Raw genomic sequence first — 25,647 nt, forward strand, 5'->3', positions numbered from 1 at the left:
AGACCCTGTTTGCAGATGAATGAATTAACTAATAAAATAAAACTATTATCCAGTTCCTCAAAGAAGTCACTCATATCACTAATGAATGAGTGAAGTTCTGACATATGTCTTCATTGTTTAACTTCCAAGTCCTTAACATAAAGGCAAATATAAACCAACATTTATGTTGGGTTTGTTAATTGCAACCACAGGTTGCCCAGGACATAAACATTTGGCCAAAATCAACAAAAGCATTATGTGACAATCAATTGTCTATATTGAATTTATAATACAATGTAATTATGTGTTACATATCCATTATGTCAGTAAAATGTATAGTAAACTAATGTGTATGTATGTATATATGTATACATATACACATATATCTATGTATATACACATACACACATATATCTATGTATATACACATATACACATATATCTATGTATATACACATATACACATATATCTATGTATATACACATATACACACACACAATTGCTTTTCCCCCCAGACATTATTCAACCTCCTGACAACATAAGAGGCAGAGCAGTCCCACTGCCATGGGAATAGGTCATTAGAGTTAAAGTAGTAAAGGCCTTCAGCACTGAGAGGGCTGGAAGAGGCACAGAATTCATGCAGGATAAAAGAATGACTAAGGGATGTGGGTCTGTAAGGCCCAAGAAACTCCATGCATTGAGTGATGAGAGGACTCCATGCCTTGAGAGAAAGGTAGCAATGAGGATGAGTAGTTGTAACAGCCTGACAATAACTATCTCAAGCTGGTACTACCCAAGAACAATGGTCTGGATGTGACTGCAGGGGGCTGACTCCTTGGTTCTCACTGGCCCGTAGTATATGGAGAATGAGTAGTCCCCATTTGTTAGGTCACAGAGAAAGAAGTGTCCTCAGGAGACAACCTGGTCTCAGTTCATAATAATAGCTTCCATTTATTGAATGCAAGGGGACTGTGGTACAGCAGTGTGATCAGAGCTTCTGAGTTAGACATTTCAGGTTAGAATTCAGGCTCGGCCACTTACTATACATGTGAGACTGGGCAGGCTACTTACCTTCTCTGAGCTTTCATGTCCTAGTGTGTAAAACGGAGAAAACATCATGTACCATGCAAAAGACAGTACACTTAAAAAGTAAGCATACAAGATAAAATAAAAGGCATCCAAACAGGAAAATTTCTAATTCCAAATAGGAAATTTCGTTTCTTTGCTGACAATATGATTCTATACCTAGGAAACCCTAAAGACTCTACCAAAAGGCTCCTAGAACTGATAACTTTAGTAAAGTTTCAGGATACAAAATCAACGTACAAAAATCAGTAGCGTTTCTATATACCAATAATGTTCAAGCTGAGAGTCAAATCAAGAACCCAATCCCATTTACAACAGCCACAAAAAAATTGAAATGCCTAGGAAAACCAAAAAGGTGAAAGATCTCTAGAAAAAGAACTACAAACCATTGCTGAAAGAACTCAGGGACAACACAAATAAATGGAAAAATATTACATGCTCATGTATTGGAAGAATCAATATCTTTAAAATGGCCATACTGCCCAAAGCAATTTACAGATTTAACACTATTCCTATCAAACTACCAATGTAATTTTTCACAGAATTAGAAAAAACTATTCTAAAATTCACATAGAACCAAAAAAGAGCCCAAATAGCCAAAACAATCCCAAGCAAAAAAAAAAAAAAAAAGCCAGAGACATCACACTATCTGACTTCAAACTATACTATAAGGCTAGAGCAAATAAAACAGCATGGTAGTGGTACAAAAACAGATGCATAGACCAATAGAACAGAACAGAGAACCCAGAAATAAAGCCATATACCTACAACCATCTGATCTTTGACAGAGTGGACAAAAGCAAGCAATGGAGAATGGGCTCCCTATTCAATAAATGGTGCTTGGATCACTGGCTAACCATATACAGAAGAATGAAATTAGAACCCCATCTTTCACCATATACAAAAATCAACTCAAGATGGATTAAAGATTTAAATGTAAGACCTCAAACTATAAAATCCTGGAAGAAAACCCAGGAAATATCCTTCTCAACATCAGCCTTGGCAAAGAATTTTTGGCTAATTCCTCACGAGCAATTGCAACAAAAACAAAAATGGACAAGTGGGACCTAATTAAACTAAGGAGCTTCTGCACAGCAAAAGAAACTCTCAACAGAGCAAACAGGCAACCTACAAAATGGGAGAAAATATTTGCAAACTATGCATCCGACAAAAATCTAATATCCAGAATCTATAAGGAACTTAACAAGCAAAAACCAAATAATCCCACTAAAAAATGGGCAAAGGGGCCGGGCACAATGGCTTACACCTGTAATTTCATTACTTTGGGAGGCCAAAGTGGGAGGATTGCTTGAGACCAGGAGTTCGAGACTAGCCTGGGCAACAGGGCAAGGCTCTGTCTCTACAAAACATTTAAAAATTAGCGGGGCATGGTGGTGTGCACCTGTGGTCCCAACTCTACTTGAGAGGCTGACGCAGGAGGATCACTTGAGCCCAGGAGGTTGAGGCTGCAATGAGCCATGTTCGTGCTACCGCACTCAAGCCTGGTTGAAAGAGTGAAACCCTGTCCCAAAAAAAAAAAAAAGAAGAAGAGGGCAAAGGACATGAACAGATACTTCTCAAAAGAAGACATACAAGTGGCCAAAAAACATGAAAAATTGCTCATCACCACTAATCATCAGAGAAATGCAAATCAAAATCACAATGAGATGCCATCTCACACCAGTCAGAATGGTTATTATCAAAAAGTCAAATAATAACAGATGCTGGTGAGGCTGCAGAGAAAAGGGAATGCTTGTACACTATTGGTGAGAATCTAAATTAGTTCAGCCACTGTGAAAAGCAGTTTGGAGATTTCTCACATAACTTAAAACAGAGCTATCATTCAACCCAGCAATTCCATTTCTGGGTATATACTCAAAAGAAAATAAATTATTCTACCAAAAAGACACATGCATTCATATGTTCATCATAGCACTGTTCACAATAGCAAAGACATGGAATCAACCTAGGTGCCCATCAACAGTGGATTGGATAAGGAAAAGTAGTACATACACACCATGGAATACTATGCAGCCATAAAAAAAGAACAAAATCATGTCCTTTGCAGCAACATAGATACAGCCAGAGGCCAATATCCTAAGCAAATTAATGCAGGAAAAGGAAACCAAATACCACGTGTTCTTGCTTATAAGTGGGAGCTAAATACTGGGTACTCATGAACATAAAGATGAAAACAGCCTGGGCACAGTGGTTCATGCCTGTAATCCCAGCACTTTGGGAGACCGAGGCGGGCGGATCACCTAAGGTCAGGAGTTCGAGACCAGCCTGGCCAATATGGTGAAAATCCGTCTCTACTCAAAATACTAAAAATTAGCTGGGCATGATGGTGCACGCCTATAGTCCCAGCTACCTGGGAGACTGAGACATGAGAATCACTTGAACCCAGGAGGGCGGAGTTTGCAGTGAGCCAAGATCGTGCCACCACACTCCAGCCTGGGTGACAAAGTGAGATTCCATCTAAAAAAAAAATTTTTTTTCAATAATAATAAAGATGAGAACAATAGGGCAGGTGCAGTGACTGACACTTGTAATTCCAGCACTTTGGGAGGCCTAGGCGGGCAGATCACAAGGTCAGGAGTTTGAGACCAGCCTGGCCAACATGGTGAAACCCCGTATCTACTAAAAATACAAAAATTAGTGGTGGGCGCCTGTAATCCCAGCTACTTGGAAGGCTGAGGCATGAGAATCACTTAACCCAGGAGGCGGAGCTTGCAGTGAGCTGAGATCTCACCACTGCACTCCAGCCTGGGCGACAGAGCGAGACTCTGTCTCAAAAAAAAAAAAAAGTGCTATCTCAGAACATGAAATAATTAAAAAGTCTTCTGTAGTACAAACACACATAACACCTGGGCAAATTATTGCAAAAAGTAGAAAAAATACAAGTTTAGCTCATCCTTCATCACCGATAAAAAAAATTGATAAGTTCAAAGGCCATCTCCTCTTCCCTATTTTCTGTCTCATCCCATAATTTTTAAATTTCAAGAGGACTTGTAGTAATGAATATAGGTGCTATAAATTAATCTAAACATGATTCAACTCTTTAATTTATGTATTCATGAAAATTTTACCTGTTATCAATCTTAGGGTTCCAGGTGTTAATGGCAATTCTAAATGAAAGTCAAATATAATCATTTGCATAAAAGCATTAAAGATGATTAATTAGTATTTTCATGCAGCTGTGATCTATTCTGTGCTTTTAGAGCTGAAAATTTTTTACCAAAAACATTTACCTATGCTAATCTACAGGAAATTGCAGAACATTCTCTAGTTTTATGTGTACTCAGCCACGTTTACAGCATTTTCATAACTGGGGTCATATTTCATATTTCCTGACTTTAAAAGGCATCACAATTCTACACCCTTGAAAATTAGGTTGGTTTCCACACCATTCCTTGAATATTTATGTGTTCAGTTCCAAAAGGATGATAGTGATTAACTGTACTGGTGTTAACAAATTCCCATTTTTGTGTTTTGCATGATTTGGAGAATATGTATATTCCAGTTTCAAGGAGCCTAAACTTGAGGTGTCCTTAAAACTCAGTCACAAGGCTTAGGTAGAAAAGTGTTTTCAGAGAAATGATTTATCTGTGCTGAATAAAAGCTGTAGCACTGGCAGCTCAGATCTAGCTGTGATTGCTAAAGCATGTCCAGGCTGGTTATCTAATGCCTCTGCAGGAATTTAGGCCACACATTAATGCACTGAAGATAAAATCAATTTGAAAATTTCTTAAATCAAATGCCAATCCTGGTATAATACTCGATGTGCAGGAGAACCAGCCAACAGTAATAGGAAGCCAATTACAGACTATAAACCACTCTGCTCAAATGTCCTGGTTTGTTACTGACAGGGCCCATTACACACAGTTTGCATAAGTTAAATCCACTGATGAGATAGAACTGCTATATGCACACATGCATGTGTGCGTGTCCCAGCTGCACCTAACATAAAGATGCAACTCAATTAACAGGAACGCTTATCGAGTGCAAAAATTCACAGCAACATCCTGAACATGAGATCCCCAAGAAACATCTTCCCGTTCCTCCACAGCAGTGCAACTGAGCAGTGAAGCATTGGTTTTAAAATCAGCCCCAGATTCTTTTTTCTTTTCTTTTCCTTTTTTTTTTTTTTTTTTTTGAGATAGAGTTTTACTCTGTGGTCCAGGCTGGAGTGCAGTGGCACAATCTCAGCTCACTGCAACCTCCACCTCCCGGGTTCGAGTGATTCTCCCGCTTCAGCCTCCAGAGTAGCTGGGATTACAGGTGCCTGCCACCATGCCCAGATAATAATTTTTTGTATTTTTAGTAGAGACAGAGTTTCATCATTTTGGCCAGGCTGGTCTCGAACTCCTGACCTCAGGTGATCCACCTGTCTTGGCCTCCCAAAGTGCTGAGATTACAGGTGTGAGCCACCGCACCCGGCCCAGGCCCAGATTCTAATACTGCCCCTGCCACCCACTTGCTATTACTTCACCTCCTGATTTTCTCATTTATAAAATGTGATTAGCAATGAGGTCTATGTAGTAGCCTATGAAAATTAAACTAGGTCATTCTTATGAAATTCTAAGAACAGTAGTACTCAACAGATGATGGCCAGTATTATCATTTTGTTTCTCTATCTCCTTGACTGCCAGACCCCAAAATAGCAAAGGAAAAAGAATATCACACTTCTGTCAACCTGTTTGGGGTGGTTAGCAGGGTTGCAAGTAGTGAAGAAGACTCTATTTACTTTCATTTGCAAGTGTGATCTGTGAAGAAAATAAGAGCTAAGGGTGGTTTTACAAATATTTCCCATGGCCAGATATCCCTGTAAGTTAATCCTTTGAAATTAGCATGTAGGCCGGGCACGGTGGCTCACACCTATAATCCCAGCACTTTGGGAGGTCAAGGTGGGCGGATCACGAGGTCAGGAGATCAAGACCACCCTGGCTGACACGGTGAAACCCCGTCTCTACTAAAAGTACAAAAAATTAGCCAGGTGTGGTGGTGGGCGCCTGTAGTCCCAGCTACTCGGGAGGCTGAGGCAGGAGAATGGCATGAACCCGGGAGGCAGAGCTTGCAGTGAGTCAAGATCGTGCCTCTGCACTCCAGCCTGGGCGACAGAATGAGAGTCCATCTCAAAAAAGAAAGAGAGAGAGAGAGAAAGTGAGAGAGAGAGAGAGGAAGGGAAGGGAAGGGAAGGGGAAGGGGAAGGGGAAGGGGAAGGGGAGGGAAGAAATTAGCATGTAGATATGCTGGCTACCTTTTCATGTAGATCTGGGAGCTGGTGGCTAAAAGGAAAGAGTCTCCTACCCCATCTGCTGCTCCCTTAGTTAAGGCCCCAACACTTCTGTCCTGAACTGCTGCAACTACCATCCACCCACCATCCATAAATGGTCTCTCAGCTTCTAGTCTCTCCAATTCATTCTCATTCATTCAGCTGATTATTGTTGCATGCATAGTACAAATCAGGAACTGGTTTGTACTATAACAGGTATGGTCTCTAATTTAAGGAGCTCCTTGAATAACTTTCTGAGCATAGATCTGAGCATGTAACTGCTGTGCTTACCAACCTTCATGGCTCCCCATCGCCCAAAGCAGATTCACAACTAGAGACTGATTCAGAATGATCTGGGTGGTACCTGGACATGGACATTTTAAATAAACCACATAGTTGAATCTGATGTCTTCTCCAGATTGAGAAATGATCAATAAAGTTTCAAATTTCTTTCTTTCTGCAACATTTGCCTCCTGGGCTCAAGCAATCCTCCCATCTCAGCCTCCCGAGTAGTTGGGACTACAGGTATGCACCACCATGCCTGGCTAATTTTTGTATTTTCTGTAGAGATGGGGTTTCACCATGTCGGCCAGGTTGGTCTCAAACTCCTGAGCTCAAGCGACTCGCCTGCCTCAGCCTCCCAAAGTGCTGTGATTACAGGTGTGAGCCACCGCGCCTGGCCTCAACCTTCTTAACATGATACATAACTCTCTGCAATATGACCCCAACGACCTTCCCAGCCTCATCAAATCAACACAATTTGGTCTCTATCTAAGTTTATTCTTCACTCCTTGCTATGTTCCAACCATAAAACCCACACTGATGTTCCTTGAACGCACCAAGCCTATTCTTTCAACTTTGCACGTACTGCTACACATACTGTGTGGGAAGTGCTTCCAGTATCTTCTCATAGCATTTGCACACAGCAGGCTCCTTTTACCTTCCACAGACTTTCCCCAACCACTCCTATCACATATAACCCCAGTCACTATCCCTTTACCTGTTTTATTTTCTTCCTATCTTTGTCGCACTGATCACCATCTGAAAATAGATTACTAATTGGTGTACCTGTTTATTCTCTATCTTCTCCAGTAGAATGTAAGCCCTACCAGGGCAGAGCGTGTTTCTTGCTTCCCACTATATCCTCAGTGCCTAGAATAGTGTATAGGATGTAGCATAAATCACCACTCTACCTATAGGAGCTTTAGTCACAGCATTTAACATGCTATTTGTATAATCCCTTCTAGTCAAGGCTCTCTTGGTTATTAAGAAACTGACTCGACCGGGTGCTGTGGCTCATGCCTGTAATCCCAGCACTTTGGAAGGCAGAGGCGGGCGGATCACCCAAGGTCAGGAGTTCGAGACCAGCCTCAACATGGAGAAGCCCCGTCTCTACTAAAAATACAAAATTAGCCAGGCGTGGTGGTGTATGCCTGTAATCCCAGCTACTAGGGAGACTGAAGCAGGAGAATTGCTTGAACCTGGGAGGCGGAGGTTGCGGTGAGCCGAGATTGCACCATTGCACTCTAGCCTGGGCAACGAGAGTGAAACTCTGTCTCAAAAAAAAAAAAAAAAAAAAAAAGACTCAAGCTATTTTAAACAAGGGGCAAGGGAAGGGACAGAAACCATCAAAAGGACTTCAGGGGAGGACATGCAGCTGGGCTTTATGAAAAAGAACTCTGAATTCAGGGGCATTGCTTCCCTAATCCCAGGCCACAGTCTCTTCTCTCTTCTCCCCTGGGCTGCTTCTCCATCCTCCTTCTTCTGTCCTTTGTCTACTCATCTCACATATGACCCAATATACACAATGGCCCTACTGGCCCCTCACATCCAAGAGTCTACCTCAGTTGAAATTGAGAATCTGGGCTGGGCGCAGTGGCTCACACCTGTAATCTCAGCACTCTAGGAGGCTGAGGCAGGTGGATCACTTGAGGTCAGGAGTTCGAGACCAGCCTGGCCAACATGGTGAAACCTCATCTCTACTAAAAATACAAAAAAAAAAAAAAAAAAATAGCCAGGTGTGGTGGCATACGCCTGTAGTCCCAGCTACTTGGGAGGCTGAGGCAGGAGAATCGCTTGAACCCGGGAGGCGGAGGTTGCAGTGAGCAGAGATCATGCGACCGCACTCCTGCCTGGGCAACAGAGCAAGACTCCATCTCAAAAAAGAAAAAAAAAAAAAGAAAGAAAAAGAAAAAAAGAAATTGAGAATCTTCTGGCCAATGTCAGCAGTTGGGTCAACTGTCTATCCCTGATCCAATCATCTGTGGCCTTGCGGGTAGACGGGGAGGCACAAGGAAGGAGTGTCTAGCATCTCTTCTAGTCTGATGACAACCAAACCTGCCTAGCACAAATCCAAACCCTCCAAAGAGACCAAATCTTGCCCCTTCTCCCCAACATACTATACTCTTTCATACTTCCACTTGTATTATTTCCTCGACCTGAAATGTACTGTCCCCACATCAACCTTTCTTTGTAAGTGTACAACTTAGCAGCATTTAATACCGTCACACTGTTATGCAACCATCACCACTGTCTAATTCCAGAACACTTTGATCACCACAGAAAGAAACCCTGTCCCCGCCCTAGCCCATGCAACCATAATGTCTTCATTTCCCTTGTATATACCTAGAATTGAATACTGGACATATTGGAATTGCTGGGTCATATGGCAAGTGTTTAACTTTTTGAGAAACTGCTCAACTGTTTTTCAAAAGTGACTGCACCATCGCTTTATATTATTACCCACAACGTATGAAGGTTCCAATTTCTTCGTACCCTTCCCAAGACTTGTTATTGCCCATCTTTTTTACAATAGCCATTCTGATGGATGGAACGTGCTATCTCATTGTATATCAACCTTTTCTATCTCATCCTTCAAAATCCAGCTCAAACATGCCCACTGCAGCATCTCCTGATGTGCTCCCGGGCAGTTTTAGTTACTCCCTAGTGTCATAGTACCATCATCAGTCTGTCTCTATCTGTACCCATTCATTCAGTATCCACTGAGTACCTGCTGCATGCCAAGCACTATTTGAGGTGCTGAAGATACGGTGAATGAAACACAAAACAAAAAACAGCTATGCCTTTGTTAAGCTTATATTTTGGTGGGGGAAACATATAATCAAAAAGTTGAGGCCGGGCACGGTGGCTCACGCCTGTAATCCCAGCACTTTGGGAGGCTGAGGCAGGCAAATCACATGAGGTCAGGAGTTTGAGACCAGCCTGATCAACATGGAGAAACCCTGTCTCTACTAAGAATACAAAATTAGCCGGATGTGATGGCACATGCCTGTAATCCCAGCTACTCAGGAGAATTGCTTGAACCCAGGAGGTGGAGGTTGCAGTGAGCCGAGATTGCACCATTGCACTCCAGCCTGGCAACAAGAGTGAAATTTAAAAAAAAAAAAAAAAAGGTTATGAGATGGTATTATAGAGGACAGTAAAGCATAGCAGGACAAATAGGGTGGTCATGGAAAGCTTCATTCAAGCTAACATTTCAGCAGGGACTGAAGTTAAGTTTCAACTATACACATCAGTGAGAGATGAGAGGGAGGTACTGGATATGGGTCTAGAGTCCAGAGAGTAGAGTCCAGGGAGATAGAACAGAAGTGTAGAAGCTAATGAGGAACCAGAAACCCAAACTGAGGTGTGGTCACTCAACTAGGTGAAAACTCAGGAGTGTGGTGTTCTAGAGGCAAAAACCTGCATTCGTTTTCTATTGGTGCTATAATAAATTATCACAAACATTGTGGCTTAAAACAACACAGATTTATTCTACAGTTCTGTAGAAATCCTACATGCAACCAAAATCAAGGTGTTAGCAGGCTAAGTTCCTTCTTGGAGGCTGTAGGGAGAATCTATCGTCTTGCCTTCTCCAGGTTCGAGGCTGCCGTCACTCCTTGGCTCCTGGCCCCTTCCCTCTACCTTCAAATAATCTCTGATCCTTCTATCCTAGACACATCTCCCTCTGACCTCAGCTAGGAAGGGTTCTCTGTTTTTGCCGACCCATACTATTAGATCAGGCCTACCAAGATAATCCAGGATATTCTTCCCATCTCAAAATTGTGAACTTAATCACACCCACAAAGTCCCTTTGACATGCAGGATAACATTCACAGGTTCCAGGGATTTAGAACCTGGACATTTTGGGGGGTTTAGGGGAGAAAGGCATTATTTTCCTACATGCAAATGAAGCATTTCAAAGAGGAAGTGGTCAACTGTACCATATGCTGACATATCAAAGAAGTTATGAAGGTGGGCACAGTGGCTCATACTCATAATCTCAGCACCCTGGGAGGCTGAGGCAGGGGGATCATTTGAGACCAGGAGTTCAAGACCAGCCTGGGCAACATAAAAAGACTATGTTTTGGCCAGGCACGGCAGCTCACGCCTGTAATCCCAGCACTTTGGGAGGCCGAGGCGGAGGGATCACTTGAGGTCAGGAGTTCGAGACCAGCCTGGCCAACATGGTGAAACCCCGTCTCTACTAAAAATACAAAACTTAGCTGGGCATGGTGGCATGTGCCTGTAGTCCCAGCTACTCAAGAGGCTGAGGCAGGAGAATAACTTAAACCCGGGAGGTAGAGATTGCAGTGAGCCGAGATCACGCCACTGCACTCCAGCCTGGGCCACAGAGCAAGACTATCTCAAAAAAAAAAAAAAAAAAAAAAAAGGCTGTGAAGACTAAGTCTCTCCAAAAAAAAAAAAAAAAAATTTTATTTTATTTTTGGAGACAGAGTTTCACTCTTGTTGCCCAGGCTGGAGTGCAATGGCATGATTCTCCTGCCTCAGCCTCCGGAGTAGCTGGGACTACAGGCATGCATCACCATGCCCAGCTAATTTTGTATTTTTAGAAGAGACAGGGTTTCACCATGTTGGCCAGGCTGATCTCGAACTCCTGGCCTCAGGTGATCTGCCCACCTCGGCCTCCAAAAGTGCTGGGATTACAGGCGTGAGCCACCATGCCCAACCAAAAAATTTTAATTAGCTGGGCACGGTGACATGCACCTGTAGTCCTAGCTACTCAGGAGGCTGAGGTAGGATCGCTTGAGCCCAAGAGTTCAAGGTTACAGTGAGCTATGATCATGCCATTAGACTTCAGCCTGGGTGACAAAACAAGACCCTCAAAAAAAAGTTGTGAGAATTGACCATTGGGGTGATTTTTTTTTTTTTGAGACAGTCTCACTCTGTTGCCCAGGTTGGAGTGCAGAGGCACAATTTTGGCTCACCGCAACCTCTGCCTCCCAGGTCCAAGCGATTCTCGTGCCTCAGTCACCCAGAGTAGCTGGGATTACAGGCATGTGCCACCACATCCAGCTAATTTTGTATTTTTAGTAGAGACAGGGTTTCACAATGTTGGGCAGGCTGGTCTTGAACTCCTGGCCTCACGTGATCCACCTGCCTTGGCCTCCCAAAGTGCAGGCATGAGCCACTGCACCCAGCCTCTGGTGATCTTTACACGGGCTGTTCCTGTGGAGTCAAAATGCTCATTGGTGCGAGCTCAAAAGAAAGAAGTACAGAGTATAGTTAAATAGCTCTCAAGTTGTACTAGAGAAGAGCAAAGAAAGGGGATGGTAGCTGAAGGGGCAGATGTGGGGTCAAACAAGGATTTCTTTTAATATGGAAGAAATACTAGCATGTTCGTAGGCTCATGGGAATGATCTAGTAGGGGGAAAAGTTAATGAGCAGGACAGAGAAGGTAAATGGCTACACATCAGGGCTCTTTGAACAGGTAAGGGATGGAATTTAGCACACAAGTGAAAGAGCTTGCCTTAAATAGGGCAAGGACAGGCTGGGCAGTGGCTCATGCCTGTAATCCCAGCACTTTGGGAGGCCGAGGTGGGCGGATCACAAGGTCAGGAGTTTGAGACCAGCCTGACCAATATGGTGAAACCCCGTTTCTACTAAAAATACAAAAATTAGCTGGGCTTGGTGGCACATGCCTATAATCCCTGCTTCTCAGGAGGCTGAGGCAGGAGAATCACTTGCTCCCAGGAGGAAGTTGCAGTAAGCTGAGATTGTGCAGTAAGCTGAGATTGCGCCACTGCACTCCAGCCTGGGTGACAGAGCAAGACTCCGTCTCAAAAAAAAAAAAAAAAAAAAAAAAAATAGGGCAAGGACAGTCTGTCTATAGCAACTAGAAGAAAGACAGTAGCACAGATGCAGGTGGGTGAGTAGATGTGATGGTAGGAGCCTGTGAAAATTTTATTTCTAAGTTTAAAAAAACTCATAAGCTGAGAGAATGGCAAAGCTGTTAAAAATTTAAGAGGAAGTGTAAATGGGATAGAGAAATGTACTAGGATTGAGAGGTTTTGAGGCCCATGTGAGGTCATAGCTTTATTTTTCAAGGCAGGGTCTCACTATGTTGCCCAGGATGCCGTGCAGTGGCTGTTCACAGGCACAATCATTTCACAACGTAGCCTCAAACTCCTGGGCTCAAGTGATTCTCCTGCCTCAGCCTCCTGAGTAACTTGAGACTTACTAGGTGCACACCACCTGGCCCCAGGAGGTCATGACCTTAGAGAGACTGAAACAGCATGTTCAGTTGCGTAAGTACTTAAGTGAACAGAAAGTGAAGTACCAAACTTAACCAAAAATGGAATTTAGCCAGGGAAGTACAATGAAACAAGAGATGGGGCAAGGCTGAAAAGCTGAGTGATTGCCACAATGAATCAGAGAGTCTAAGCTAGGTAATGAGGGACATGAAAAGGTAAAGAAGTGAAGACAAGTGACAGGATCAATGAATTCTGAGACTGGTCTCACTGTCACCCAGGATGAAGTGCAGTGGCCCAGTATCAGGTCACTGCAACCTCCCATGTTCAAGCAATCCTCTCACTTCAGCCTCCCGAGTAGCTGGGACTGTGGTCCAGATGGTAGTGCGCCACCACACCCGGTTAGTTTCTGTATTTTTTGTCAAGTCGGGGTTTGGCCATGCTGCCCAGACTGTGGATCAATGAACTATAAATATCATTACTATAACCACCCACTGTAACTGTTTTATGTCTACATATCTGACGCCCCCTCCAGACTGAGGTCCTCCAAAGTGAAATGAGTGTCGCATCTTTTCCTAGTATCTGAGCATGTTGTTAGTTGGGTGGATGGATGCTTACCCATAGTGAAAGGGAAATTCCACACTCCCAAGTTCTGATATATTAATATAGAGTTGTTACTTCCTCATTGTTCTTTAATACGAATTCAAGTACAAAGTTGCAATGCTCCACCAAAACCTATGGTATAAATAAGCTGGGTGCAGTGACAGGCTACTCAGGATGACCACAGTATGCGATGATTGAGTCTGTGAATAGCCACTGCACTCCAGTCTGGGAAGCACTGCATGACTCTGTCTCTAAAAAATAATCATCTATGGTATAAACCAAGCCTTTGACAAGATGCTGAATTCCTACAGGGTTGTATACAAGAACTGAACCAGAAAATGTACTAGATGTATCCCAGCTATGGTTAAGTTGGCTCTTACTAACACCTCAGTGACATAAAATCTTTGAATTTCCAAGCCTCTAACTATTTTACCTCCTTGCAGTAAACTAGCAGGACCCAAAACAGTCCTTGAGAATAGCAGGCAAAGAATGGGGAACACATATAAGTGACATTTTGCTTTTGTTTTTTTGAGACAGGGTCTCTGTCACCAAGGCTGGAGTACAGTAGCATGATCATAGCTCACTACAGCCTCAACCTCCTGAGGTCAAGTGTTCTTCCCACCTCCACCTCCCAAGTAGCTGAGACTGCAGGTACACACCACCATGCCCAGCTAATTATTAAAAATTTTTTGTAGAGATGGACTCACCACATTACCCAGGCTGGTCTTGAACCCCTGGGCTCAAGTGATCTGCCTGCCTTGGCCTCCCCAAGTACTGGGATTATAGGCATGAGCCACTGCGCCCAGCCTAAACTCTGCTTTATAAGCACAGACATAAACTCATGAGGATGGAGGGAAAAAATGCACAAAGAGCGTGTAAAATACGTTTTATTGTTCTTTAAAAGGGTTCAGGGTTTGGTTTTAAATCAGGCTGCACACCTTTCAAATCAATCTGACATCTCTATGTCAAACTGGCTTCAGCTAGCAATACTTCATTAAATCCAAAAGAAAAAAATTGCTTTAATTTTAATGAAAAAAAAATCCAGTTTTAAGAACAATTAACATTAGTCTTTAAAACAAAATGAGGGCTAATGTTTCATGTTGCTTTATACATCCTTCTCCTCAATACAGAACCAGGAATGTAATTTTCCTAACTCAGGCAGGCACTGATACTGATGGACACTGCGCGCGCGCGCGCACACACACACACACACACACACACACACACACACACACACGCCCTCCCCGCAAACAAAATTCAGAGTGTGTCAAAGGGAAAAGGTTTGTTATTGTATTGATCAAAACCCAGTGGAGTCAACACCATCTATCTTAGCAGGTATGCTGTTTTGATCTTGAGTCTATATTAATGGAATCTATTGTTGTGTTCTGAAATAAAGAATTTTGGATATACTATTATGTTTTAAAGTCCTATAAACAATTTCAAAAAGCATTATTTTGTTTTGTTTTCTGGGATGAGAGAGGAGAGAATCTACAGATTTGCATTTAGTTAAAAATCAAAACTCCAGCAATAGGAAATAGGCAGTTCACATAGCCGGCCAACATTTGAGGTATCATCAGTGTGAGACAAGGTCCCGGTCTGTTCCTACTGGCCTAGCTGACACTAACAAAATGGGAGGCTTATGGCTCTGCACAGCAAATTCCAGCAGGACAAGATGACTTTAAGCCTGTATTCAGAGCCTTAGAAGCAGGGCACTACTGAGTATGTAATATTTAGAGGAGAAAATAGTGCAAGAGCCCCTGATGGTGCCCCTCTACCTGCTTTGTCCATGCAGCCTGATCGTAACTGCCTTCCACAAAGGAGCAGAAAAACAGCTTTTCTAGATCAGTACGCTAAACCCAGCAAACAATCTGCAAAAATGGTACTACACTGCTTCACAAGCAACACAGTCCCTTCGCTACTCATTGGGTTGTGCGATGTCTCTCTTCTACCCTGTTATGGCCTGTGGACACATGCTCACTAGGCATCATTGTTGGTTTTAAACCAGGGATTTTTTTTTTTTTTTTTTTTTTTTTTAAATCTCAAAAGAACCTAGTAATAACAAGGCAATCAGTGGTTAAACTGAACTTTACACATAGGGGGCAGTTTGGAAACACACACCACAAGCATTTCTCAAGTCGAAAATATGTGAATTTGCTGCTACTCCTTTGATGGTTCCTGAAAATTCAGAGTACAAGTCCTAAAATAAAAATTTTAAGCTACCAGCATTCTCTGATACTAGACAGAAAATCAGAGTAACGCTACAGCCCACAATTCTACAAGGTGTAGAAAGTACGCTCACTCCCTGGACATCTTTATTGATGGCCTGGAGTCCTCCCTTTTAGAAGACAAGTTTCTGGGATATCCACTTAGTTTCACTGGTTAGGGAAGAGAAGAATTTGACTCAGCTAAGTTGAGAAGAGACTCCTCTTAAAATGCCGACTTAATTTCCCCACTAATTTATCAAAATAAAAACAAAACAAAAGGCTCTTGGCTACTTTGCCTAGTATTAGATAGGGTTTTGAGGAAAAGAAACTAACATGAACACCCTTTCATCAGTAAAGACTAAAAACCACCTGGATCATATAATATATATATGTGTCACGGGTTTTTTTTTTTTTTTTGGTGTTTTTTTTTTTTTTTTTTTTTTTTAATCTAAAAGTGCCCAGGTGGGCTTAAGGCTGCCAGACTGCACGCACATCTACAGCAACAAGGGCTTCTATTCCATCTACAACTTGGATCAGGGGGAAAAGGGAGGTGTAGGAGAGAAAGAAAAAAGAGGGGAAAAATATACCACCACCCCTCCCCCACAAAAAAAGGGAAAAAAATCCCACCACAGGGAGATCTAGTGCCAAGCATAATGGAAGAGTGTGCTCCCCAAAAAGATGGTTCTGCACAGGCTAATGTTCTGCTGGTTTTCCTTAGAGACCTATTTTGAAAAAGTTTAAAAAGACAGGAGATTTCAAAATAATTCAATCCTGGCAGAAATTCAAACTCCAAAACTAGGAGCAAAATCATCCTTCACTGAATTAATTCCTTTTCTCTTTCTCTTTTCTTAAACATTTTATTCATTTTATAGAGAGATTTCTTTTTTGTATGCTTTTGTTCCAATCATTAGGAGAGTGGTTGAGGAGTACTGAATCCATCACTACTTTGATGACACAGGTAAGATTCCAGATTCACATTTCCAGGTACCAAGAGTTCCCTCTAAATGCCACAATCAAGTAAGCCTTCGTTTACATGTCTTTCTACTGAACACAGCAATGCCCATTGGTATCTCTGAAGCGTAATCGCATCTTAGGTCGGTATTTCTCCAAGTAAAGCAGCTGTTTGGAATTGAACGCTCCCCTTCTTTTTCTGAAAATACAAGAACGGCAAACTTTATCATGTAAAAACAGGCTGTCTGATTCACTGAAATGCATTATTTACATCCGAAGGCCTTTCTAATTCCACACAGCTGAAAACCAGCGTATTTCCCATACTACAACACTTCTTAAAGAGATAAGTTGCAACGTGAACTTTCTAAGTCCTCCTAGAAGGAATAGAAGAATCTTTCTTGCTGACTGTCATTATAGTCTATTAACCATTTAATAAAGATCAGAATAGTTTATCCAGCAACATCTGACTACATTCATCCAATTAGATTGATGTATTCTTCAGATTAGAGTTGGTAGCAAGTTTTTAAGTTAGGATGCTAAAAAATAATATTCAGATGAAGAAACAGGTTCAAGACATACACAGATAGCATTCCTTGAAATATGTTACCTTCCTAGCCGCTACCATATATTTCATGCTCTGTCGCAAATAGTCTTTTCTTTCGTTTTCTTTTTTTAAAGGAAGAGTTGAAAGGGAAAAGGCAAGACAAAAATTGTCAAAGAATTCTGCATAACAAAATAGCATGACTTGTTATTCCAAATCAATGTCAAGATCCTGCATCCTGATTTTGTCCCTGAATAGATCACTTAAGAGTCCCAGATGAGGCCAGGTGTGATGGCTCATGCCTATAATCCCAGCACTTTGGGAGGCCGAGGTGGGCAGATCATGAAGTCAGGAGATTGAGACCATCCTGACCAACATGGTGAAACCCCTGTCTCTACTAAAAATACAAAAATTAGCTGGGCATGGTGGTGCGCACCTGTAGTCCCAGCTACCTGGGAGGCTGAGGCAGGAGAATCGCTTGAACCCAGGAGGCAGAGGCTACAGTGAGCCGAGATCGAGCCACGGCACTCCGGCCTGAGCAACAGAGCGAGACTCCGTCTCAAAAACAAAAAAGAGTCCCAGGTGATTAACTGTTCCTCTACACGTTCTTCTTGCCTCCTCCTAATAGAGAATTGTATTTGGAAGGTATTTGGAATATATTAAAAGGGGCATTTTCGAGATTCCTAGATACTCAAACAATATACTGGACACAGTCTATAATGTCCAAATTAGAAAACTTTTTAAATCTGGAAACCAGCTGTACTGAGTCTCTATCACCTGCTCTAAATTTTTTACTTCTTCAAATAATACTTTAAGCCAAAAAAAGCAAATTATCCCATACTATAAATGAATATCCCTTCCATAATTCCTTCCTCATGCATGATCTTGCTTTCTGTGTTTCTGAACACAAAACTTCATACTCACTGTCTTATAAACTGAACTGCATCTTCGTACTTCATTCCACATTCAATCAAAGCAAGTGCAACCAGCACAGGTGCCCTGCAGAAAGAAACCCATATGTAAGTATTTGTAAGTCTTGGAATGAAGGATTTTAAAAAACCTGTAACTGCATATTACCAATGCAATACATGAGCTTTCTTTTTCCTGTATACTAAAGTAGCTGGTATCTGCCTAATATAGTAAACATATCTCATCATCATAAATTCTATGATTTTTTTTTGGCGGGGGGGGGGGGGAACAGACGGACAGGGTCTCGCTCTATCACCCAGGCCAGAATGCAGTGGCACAATCATGGCTCACTGCAACCTCGACCTCCCAAGACTCAGGTGGATCCTCTGGCCTCAGTCCCTCAAGTAGCTGGGACTATAAGTGCCCACCACCATGCCCTGCTAATTTTTGTATTTTTAGTAGTTAGTAGAGATGGGGTTTCTCCATGTTACCCAGTCTGCTCTTGAACTCCTAGGCTCAAGCAATCTGCCTGCCTCCACCTCCCAAAGTGCTGGGATTACAGGTGTGAACCACAGTGGCCAGCCTGATTATCTACTTTTAGTAAAGCACAAAATTCTAAACCTTAAGAGATCTTCACTCTTTAAAACATCACATTATGTATCAAATTTTCTCATCACTAGATATTATCAAAAATCCTTCATTGGTCTTTAGCCATTATCACAGTAAAATAAATGGCCAAACATATTACGTATCTCCAGTGTGTCAGAATTTTCATTACCAATTGATTTTAATATTTCCTTATCAAATGCTAAAAAGGTGCTAGACTTTTTCAAGTAAATCCTTTTGATGAGCTAGGAAAATGCCCAAGAATTGATGACTAGGAAAAGTTCTATCTTTTTAAAAAATTTTAACAAAGGAAATGATGTTTTTATAAAGCCCAATACAGTGCACCAATTTTGGAATACCTAAAACTAGGATAGCTACTAGTTATAAAACTGTCAAGTCAAGTTACAACATTATCTTCAATCGTCAGTATAAGGACTAAAACTTCTAACCTTATGAACGAACAGTACCACACTACAAAAAAGGAAAATAGCAAACAAAAGGGCAGAGCAGAACTAACAGCCTGAGTCACCACCACCTTGAGGCAATGGCAGCCTACACTAATGTTCTGAGTCAAAGTGTGCATCCTAAATTGGCATTTAATCTGCCGTTGATGACAGCATTGCAACACCATTCCAAGCAATGCTCAGGGGAAAAGGTTTTAAGATCAAAGTCAATTCTTGCCCATACATCTCCTTTCAAGAGTTCAGATATCTGTTCTCTACCTATTAACTTCCCATTCATCTCAGTACAAAATTACCCATGTATAGATTCATCAAACTCTAAAATTATTTTAATTTTGTTGCCTATTTCAGTGACCTGAACTTTTGATTACTTGAAATAGGGAGAAAAATAAAACACCCACTAAATCCAGGCTGGCATCAGAATCAGACAACCAGATGAAATGAACAGCCTATTCTGAGAAATCATTACACTAGTTTTTCTTCTCATTTCCTTTCCTTTCAGGTAATTTAATGTTACTTCGTATAATATATGCAAATACCTACCAAAGTGAAACTTTCAACTAACTTAGGCATGGTAATGAATTCAGACAAAAAGGGTAATAAGGGTAAAAGTTTACCTTCCCAATCCTGCAACACAATGCACTGCAACACAGCAACCTGGCTCTTCACGAAATTTGGTTTTTAACAGGTTTAACCAATCATCTACTATCTGATTAGGGGGTGGAGCTCCATCATCAAATGGCCAATCCTGAAAAGAAATCACTTTTTATATTAATTTGGTATCTTCTCCAAGATTAACATTCTAATATAAAATAGCTATGCAGAGTACACACGGCAGGCCTAACTGAACTAACCACACTATATATACCTATTGTTAACACAATTCTGATCATTGCTGCAAAATGATCCAGGATTAAAATTAAAGTTTGCCAAATAAATTAGCCTTCTCAATGCAGTGTCACACACATCTAAATTTACAAAAACTTACAGAAACCTCTATCAGAGTCATAAGAGCTAGTGTTCTCCCAAATATGATATCTGAATATAGTAATTAGACATAATAGACAAAACTGTAATTAAAGACAAGACAAAGTAAGAGAGGACACAGCACATATGTCAACATTATTTAAAAGACCACTCTGGCAAAGCATATCAACTGGTGTTTCATTGATCTCTACAGATAACTGAAGATTATAATTGAAGATAACTAAGTTATGACATCTTTAGAGAAAGGTTATCTGATAAGAAATCTCCAATAGTTAGTAAATCATAACAGAAACATACTACCATCTTTGTGCTTATTAAAAGGCAAGCAGCAATTATATATGTCCCCATTTAACAAGGACAGTGCTGCATGACAGGGTCCTGGGCAAATGGAGACCATTTTGTCAAGTATCCCTTTCTCTTTCTGTATTCACCTATTTGGGCGCTATCTTTCAATTAAGACTAATCCCACGAGCATTTACAGTACAGGCAGGGGTTTATCTTCCTCACTACTTAGCAAGAGGTCCTAAGAAACCAACACAAAAGGGGAGTGGAGGAGGGGGACTGGGGGCTGACATTTTATAAGCCTTCCCTCCTCCCATCTAAGCTTCAAGGACAGAAATGCAAAAACAGTTAGGAATTTTTTTTAAAACATAAGGCTATTCTAATGAGATTGCATAAGGACACTTTAAGATACTAGAGGGGGAAAAAGAAAAAAGTGACAGAGCATTAAATTGATTCTGCATTCATTATTGGCACCACTAGAACACTTCATGTAGCCCATTAGCCATAACAGTACATGTTTGAGTTGACAACTACGACCCGTAATTAGACTATCAGTGTTATTATAAATGGCACTACAGAGTTTAACTGTAAATAGCAATAAAACCAGTACCTTAGTCAAGAGCTTACTTCCTCTAATACTCCCTAAAATGCACCTAGTTAAGAAACAACATAAAACATGCTTCACTTACTCATATAAGTAGTGTCTATTTTTAAAAAATCATTAATCATTTAGAAACATTTGACCCTCAAACTGATACAGCTAAAAACCCCATTAGTCTATTCCAATGTGTGTCTGGTTTGCAAGAGCATTCAAAGGATTGACAGGCCTTATTTGGGGATATCCTCTTACCATGAAATGTTCCAAAACCCTCTTCACCTAGCAAAAGTAGATTAACTCTTAAAATCTCTGTCTGGGAAAAGGAAATTCCAAGCCTAAGCTAAATGCCCTTGTTTTTTCAAGTGTAAGTTAAACCTTTCATTTTATCTGATCATAGTTATTTATTTATTTATTTGTTTGGGTTTTTTTATTTATTTTTTTAATGTCTTCTTTTTTTCTGGGTAGATACCCAGTAGTGGGATTGCTGGATCAAATGATAGTTCTACTTTTAGTTCTTTAAGGAATCTCCACGCTGTTTTCTACAGTGGTTGTACTAGTTTACATTCCCACCAGCAGTGTAAAATTGTTCCCTTTTCATGGTATCCCTGCCAACATCAATTTTTTTTTTTTTTTTATTATGGCCATTCTTACAGGAGTAAGGCGGTATCGTATTGTGCTTTTGATTTGCATTTCCCAGATCACAGCTATTTAAAACAAAACAAAAACCTAAATTTAAACGCCTGGAATAAATCTTAGGCCTACCATTATCTTCTACAAACTAGTTCAAGTTCTTTAGTTCATTTCTATTTCACAAAGATATTTACCAACATTACTGACTCAAACAGACTATGGTCAATCCAGTCATTTTCTCACTACGCCATCTGTCAAAAGTTGATTTTTGTTCACTGGAGAACATATTCATAATGCAGCAAAATAAACTTGTATGCAGCTTATTTTCAGAAGTTTAAATTTTATTACTATTTTTTAAACACAGGGCTGCATTTGACACGTTTATACTCATTCCCAGTGATTTCCAGCAGTGGACAGTAAAGTCATTTAGAAATTTGACTGCAAGCAAATTATTACCATGCCAAACTATTAAAACACACTATTGATTGACTGATTGACAAGGTCTCTGTCACCCAAGCTGGAGCACAGCAGCACAATCACAGCTCACTGCAGCCTTGACCTCCCGGGTTCAGGTGATCCTCCCACCTCAGCCTCCCAAGTGCTGGGACTATAGGCGCATGCCCCCACGTCCAGCTAATTTTTGTATTTTTCGGAGAGAGAGGGTTTCACCATGTTGCCCCACTAGTGTTGGAACTCCTGGGCTCAAGTGATCCACCCACCTTGGAATCCCAGAGTGCTGGGAACAAGCATGAGCCACCACACGGGGCCCTAAAACATTTTTTTTTTAAACACGTTTGGCTATTTAGTTTCTGTTTTCACCAAAATGGATATGAGGAAACTTTATGGATCAGGTATGAGAGAAGTCCCTTACCAAGAGGTCATTATTCTTTCTGCATCAACTGCCTTCCCAACCACTGACCAATAAAATAAAGACTACAGAACTACCTCTCAGTAAGAAGCAGGAACATAACCTTAAACCAGTATCTTCCTTATTACCTTCTTCTTACCTAACTACCTATATAAAATCTCCAGTTCTCTTCCTACTACATAACCTTCCCACAATCAAACCAACAGCCTAAAGACACCTAAAACTACAAGATCATTTCATTACATGCTCCTAAAAGCTGCTCCTACAACTTAGGGAAGAAAGAATAAAATGTTAACTAATCTGACACTCTCATTTGCTGTAAGGAAACAGCCTATTTTGGTGCTAAAAAGGAACTTAATTTAAAATAACTCCAATCACTTTGTGCTCAAATTGAGCTAGGTAAGAAATCTAATCACCTAAAGCTCCTCAGAAACCTAACAAAAAGTATCAGAAACTATGTTGATTACTCTGGAACAAGATGCCTCCTACCTCTCCTCATCCTCTTATCCCACCTTTTTGCCCCCTACAAGTTATCCACAAAATATTAAGTAACTAATCTTGTACTTGCAAAGTGGCAGAGTTCCATATGGACTTAAGAATGTCTGATGGAAATTACTTTTGTTATATTCAAATTAGTAGCCAAGAAACAAAGCTAAATATTGCATTAATTTCCTAAAAAATAAAAATTGCAAATTTACATTTTGTTAAAATAGGAGCACTAAATTTTGTTTTTTATTAGTTGAAAATACTACGACTTTAGGCTTTAAGAGCACAAATGAACAAAACTGCCAATCTGTTAATCCAAAGGAATTTGAAAGATTGCTATCAATAACGTATTTTCCATTACAACCTTAAAAAATCCAAAAGTACTACTGCCAGGGTTTTTTTGTTTTTATTTTTGAGACAAGGTCTTACTCTGTCATCCAGGCTGGAGTGCAGTGGCATAATCAAGGCTCACAACAACCTTGACCTCCTGGGCTCAGGCGATATACTCTCAACTCAGCCTCCCAAGTAGCTGGGACTACAGATGTGTGCCACCATGCCCACCTAATACCAAGTTTTAAATTTTTTTTTTTTTTTTTTTTTTGAGATGGAGTTTCCTTCTGTCACCCAGGCTGAAGTGTGGTGGCGTGGCCACAGCTCACTGCAGTCTCAACCACCTGGGCTCAAGTGATTCCCTCACCTCAAAAACCCAAGTAGCTGGGACCACAGGTGTGCACCAACATGCCCCACCAGTTTTTTAATTATCTATACAGATGAGACCTCACCACATTGCCCAGGCTGGTCTTGAACTCCTAGGTTCAAGTGATCTTCCCACAATATTGGGATTATAGGTGTGAGCCAGTGCACCTGGCCTAGTTTTATAAGTATTTATGTTTGAAAGATACAACTTGTTTGTCGTGAAAAAGTTAAATACTACACACTCACTAGAACGTGGATTCCTTCTTTTTCAACTGGAGCTTTATCATATGTAGCATCACAAACTCGAACCAAAGTCGTCACTCCATACTTCTTAAGTTCCTTTAAAAAAAAAAAAAAAAAATTATAATGGAACTTGTTTTTGAAACCTACAGCCAAAAACGTAGAAATGTACTATTATAGGCTGGGCATGGTGGTTCACACCTGTAATCTCAGCACTTTGGGAGGCCTGAGGCAGGCAGATCACAAGGTAAGGAGTTCGAGACAAGCCTGACCAAAATAGTGAAACCCGGCCTCTATTAAAAATACAAAAATCAGCTGGGCGTGGTGGCACCGGCCTGTAATCCCAGCTACTCAGGAGGCTGAGGCAGGACAATCGCTTCAACCCAGGAGGCAGATGTTGCAGTGAGCCGACATCGTGCCACTGCACTCCAGCCTGGGCGACAGAGAAAGACTCCGTCTCAAAAAAAAAAAAAAAACCCAACAAAAGAAATGTACTATTATAAATTGAAACAATGAGATATCATTTTTAGACAAAGATCAGAATTGTTCTCACTGTTGTTACACACTTAATGGACACTGATGAAATCTCAGTGGGAGTGTAAGACTCACCTTTCTAAAGGGCAATTTGGTAGCATAACACAAAAACTTACACAAAAGTTCACATACACTGCGACCTAAAAATTCTACTTCTGGGAGTTTATACAAAAGAAATAAAGACATATACAAAGATTTAGGTAACATCATGTTCACCACAAACTGGAATGGTGAAAAATTAGAAACCACTAATTGTCCAAAAATAAGGGAATGATTAAAGAAGTATGGCACATCCATATAGTGAACACTATGACAGCTATAAAAACAATACCAAGGAAGATGGGGAAAGATTTTTAAAAATATATAGTGTGATCCTATCTGTATGTGCATTTATGAATATACACAGATATATGCAGAGAAAAACATCTAGAAGCCAGTTATTAACAATTAAATGTTGTTAAATTTTTTGCTCATCTGTATCTTTTTATTTTTATGAAATAAACACTGCTTTTTTTAAAGAAATAAAATTCTGAAACCAGGAGAAAAAGTGGTATATTAAAAAGACAGCTAATGCAATTATAGCCAGAAGCCTTGCTCCTTTAAAACTCTCCCTATGGTGAATGCCTAACCCAGTGACTACCTATCTTCAAGGGGCTACCAACATCTTTTTTATAGTTGCAGGACAGTGCCACTTTTGAAGTCTATGGCCAAGGAATCCACAAGTTGAAAATAGTACCACACAATTCAGCCAGGCTTAAAGCTAACTGAACAATGTGAGGGCATACCAGGCCTAGAATCAACTTGTACACTGTGTATACAAAGTTAAGAAGCTCAGGGAATTATAAGTATAAATAAGCAGGCACAGTGATATTCTTTAAGAAGGGTCCATCATTTAGTTATTTAAAGTGTAAAATTATTTTAATTGCTAAAGGACTTCATTTTTCACAAAAAGGCCTTCTTATAATACACACTCAGGAAAGGTAGAAGTATTAAGTCAGGAATTTTTTAAATGTTTCAAAATACAAATAAAATCCCATTAAAATAAACTCTGTAATAGCCATTCATTGAAAAGCTGTGATAGAATTTTTTATGGTATTTGTGACCTTAAACAAGTCAAAACCTCTTGTGGTCTCAGTTTTGCCATCTATAAAATGAGAATCACTAGGAGTTCACCCACCTTTCTAAGTCTACTCCATAAATACAGCAAGAGAAATCATTT

General features: G+C 40.7%; 1 protein-coding gene across 6 annotated transcripts in view; it reads right to left on the reverse strand.

The window, feature by feature from the left end:
• Positions 1-14,305: 14,305 nt before the first annotated feature.
• PTP4A2 (protein tyrosine phosphatase 4A2) overlaps positions 14,306-25,647 on the reverse strand; it is a 29,726-nt gene continuing 18,384 nt past the window's right edge. For 3 of the 6 annotated variants that reach the window (XM_009203725.4, XM_009203729.4, XM_009203727.4), the window contains 4 exons: positions 23,901-23,993; positions 19,725-19,855; positions 18,056-18,130; positions 14,306-16,789 (listed from right to left, as the gene is read on the reverse strand). In XM_009203725.4, the coding sequence (XP_009201989.1) occupies positions 16,681-16,789; positions 18,056-18,130; positions 19,725-19,855; positions 23,901-23,993 (408 nt within the window). In that variant the 3' untranslated portion in view covers positions 14,306-16,680. The remainder of the gene's footprint in view (positions 16,790-18,055; positions 18,131-19,724; positions 19,856-23,900; positions 23,994-25,647) is intronic. The other 3 variants (XM_003891492.4, XM_009203747.3, XM_021938802.2) reach the window with 3 other exon arrangements.

The sequence above is a fragment of the Papio anubis genome, chromosome 1 (assembly GCF_008728515.1).
Source record: "Papio anubis isolate 15944 chromosome 1, Panubis1.0, whole genome shotgun sequence".
Lineage (NCBI taxonomy): Eukaryota > Metazoa > Chordata > Mammalia > Primates > Cercopithecidae > Papio > Papio anubis.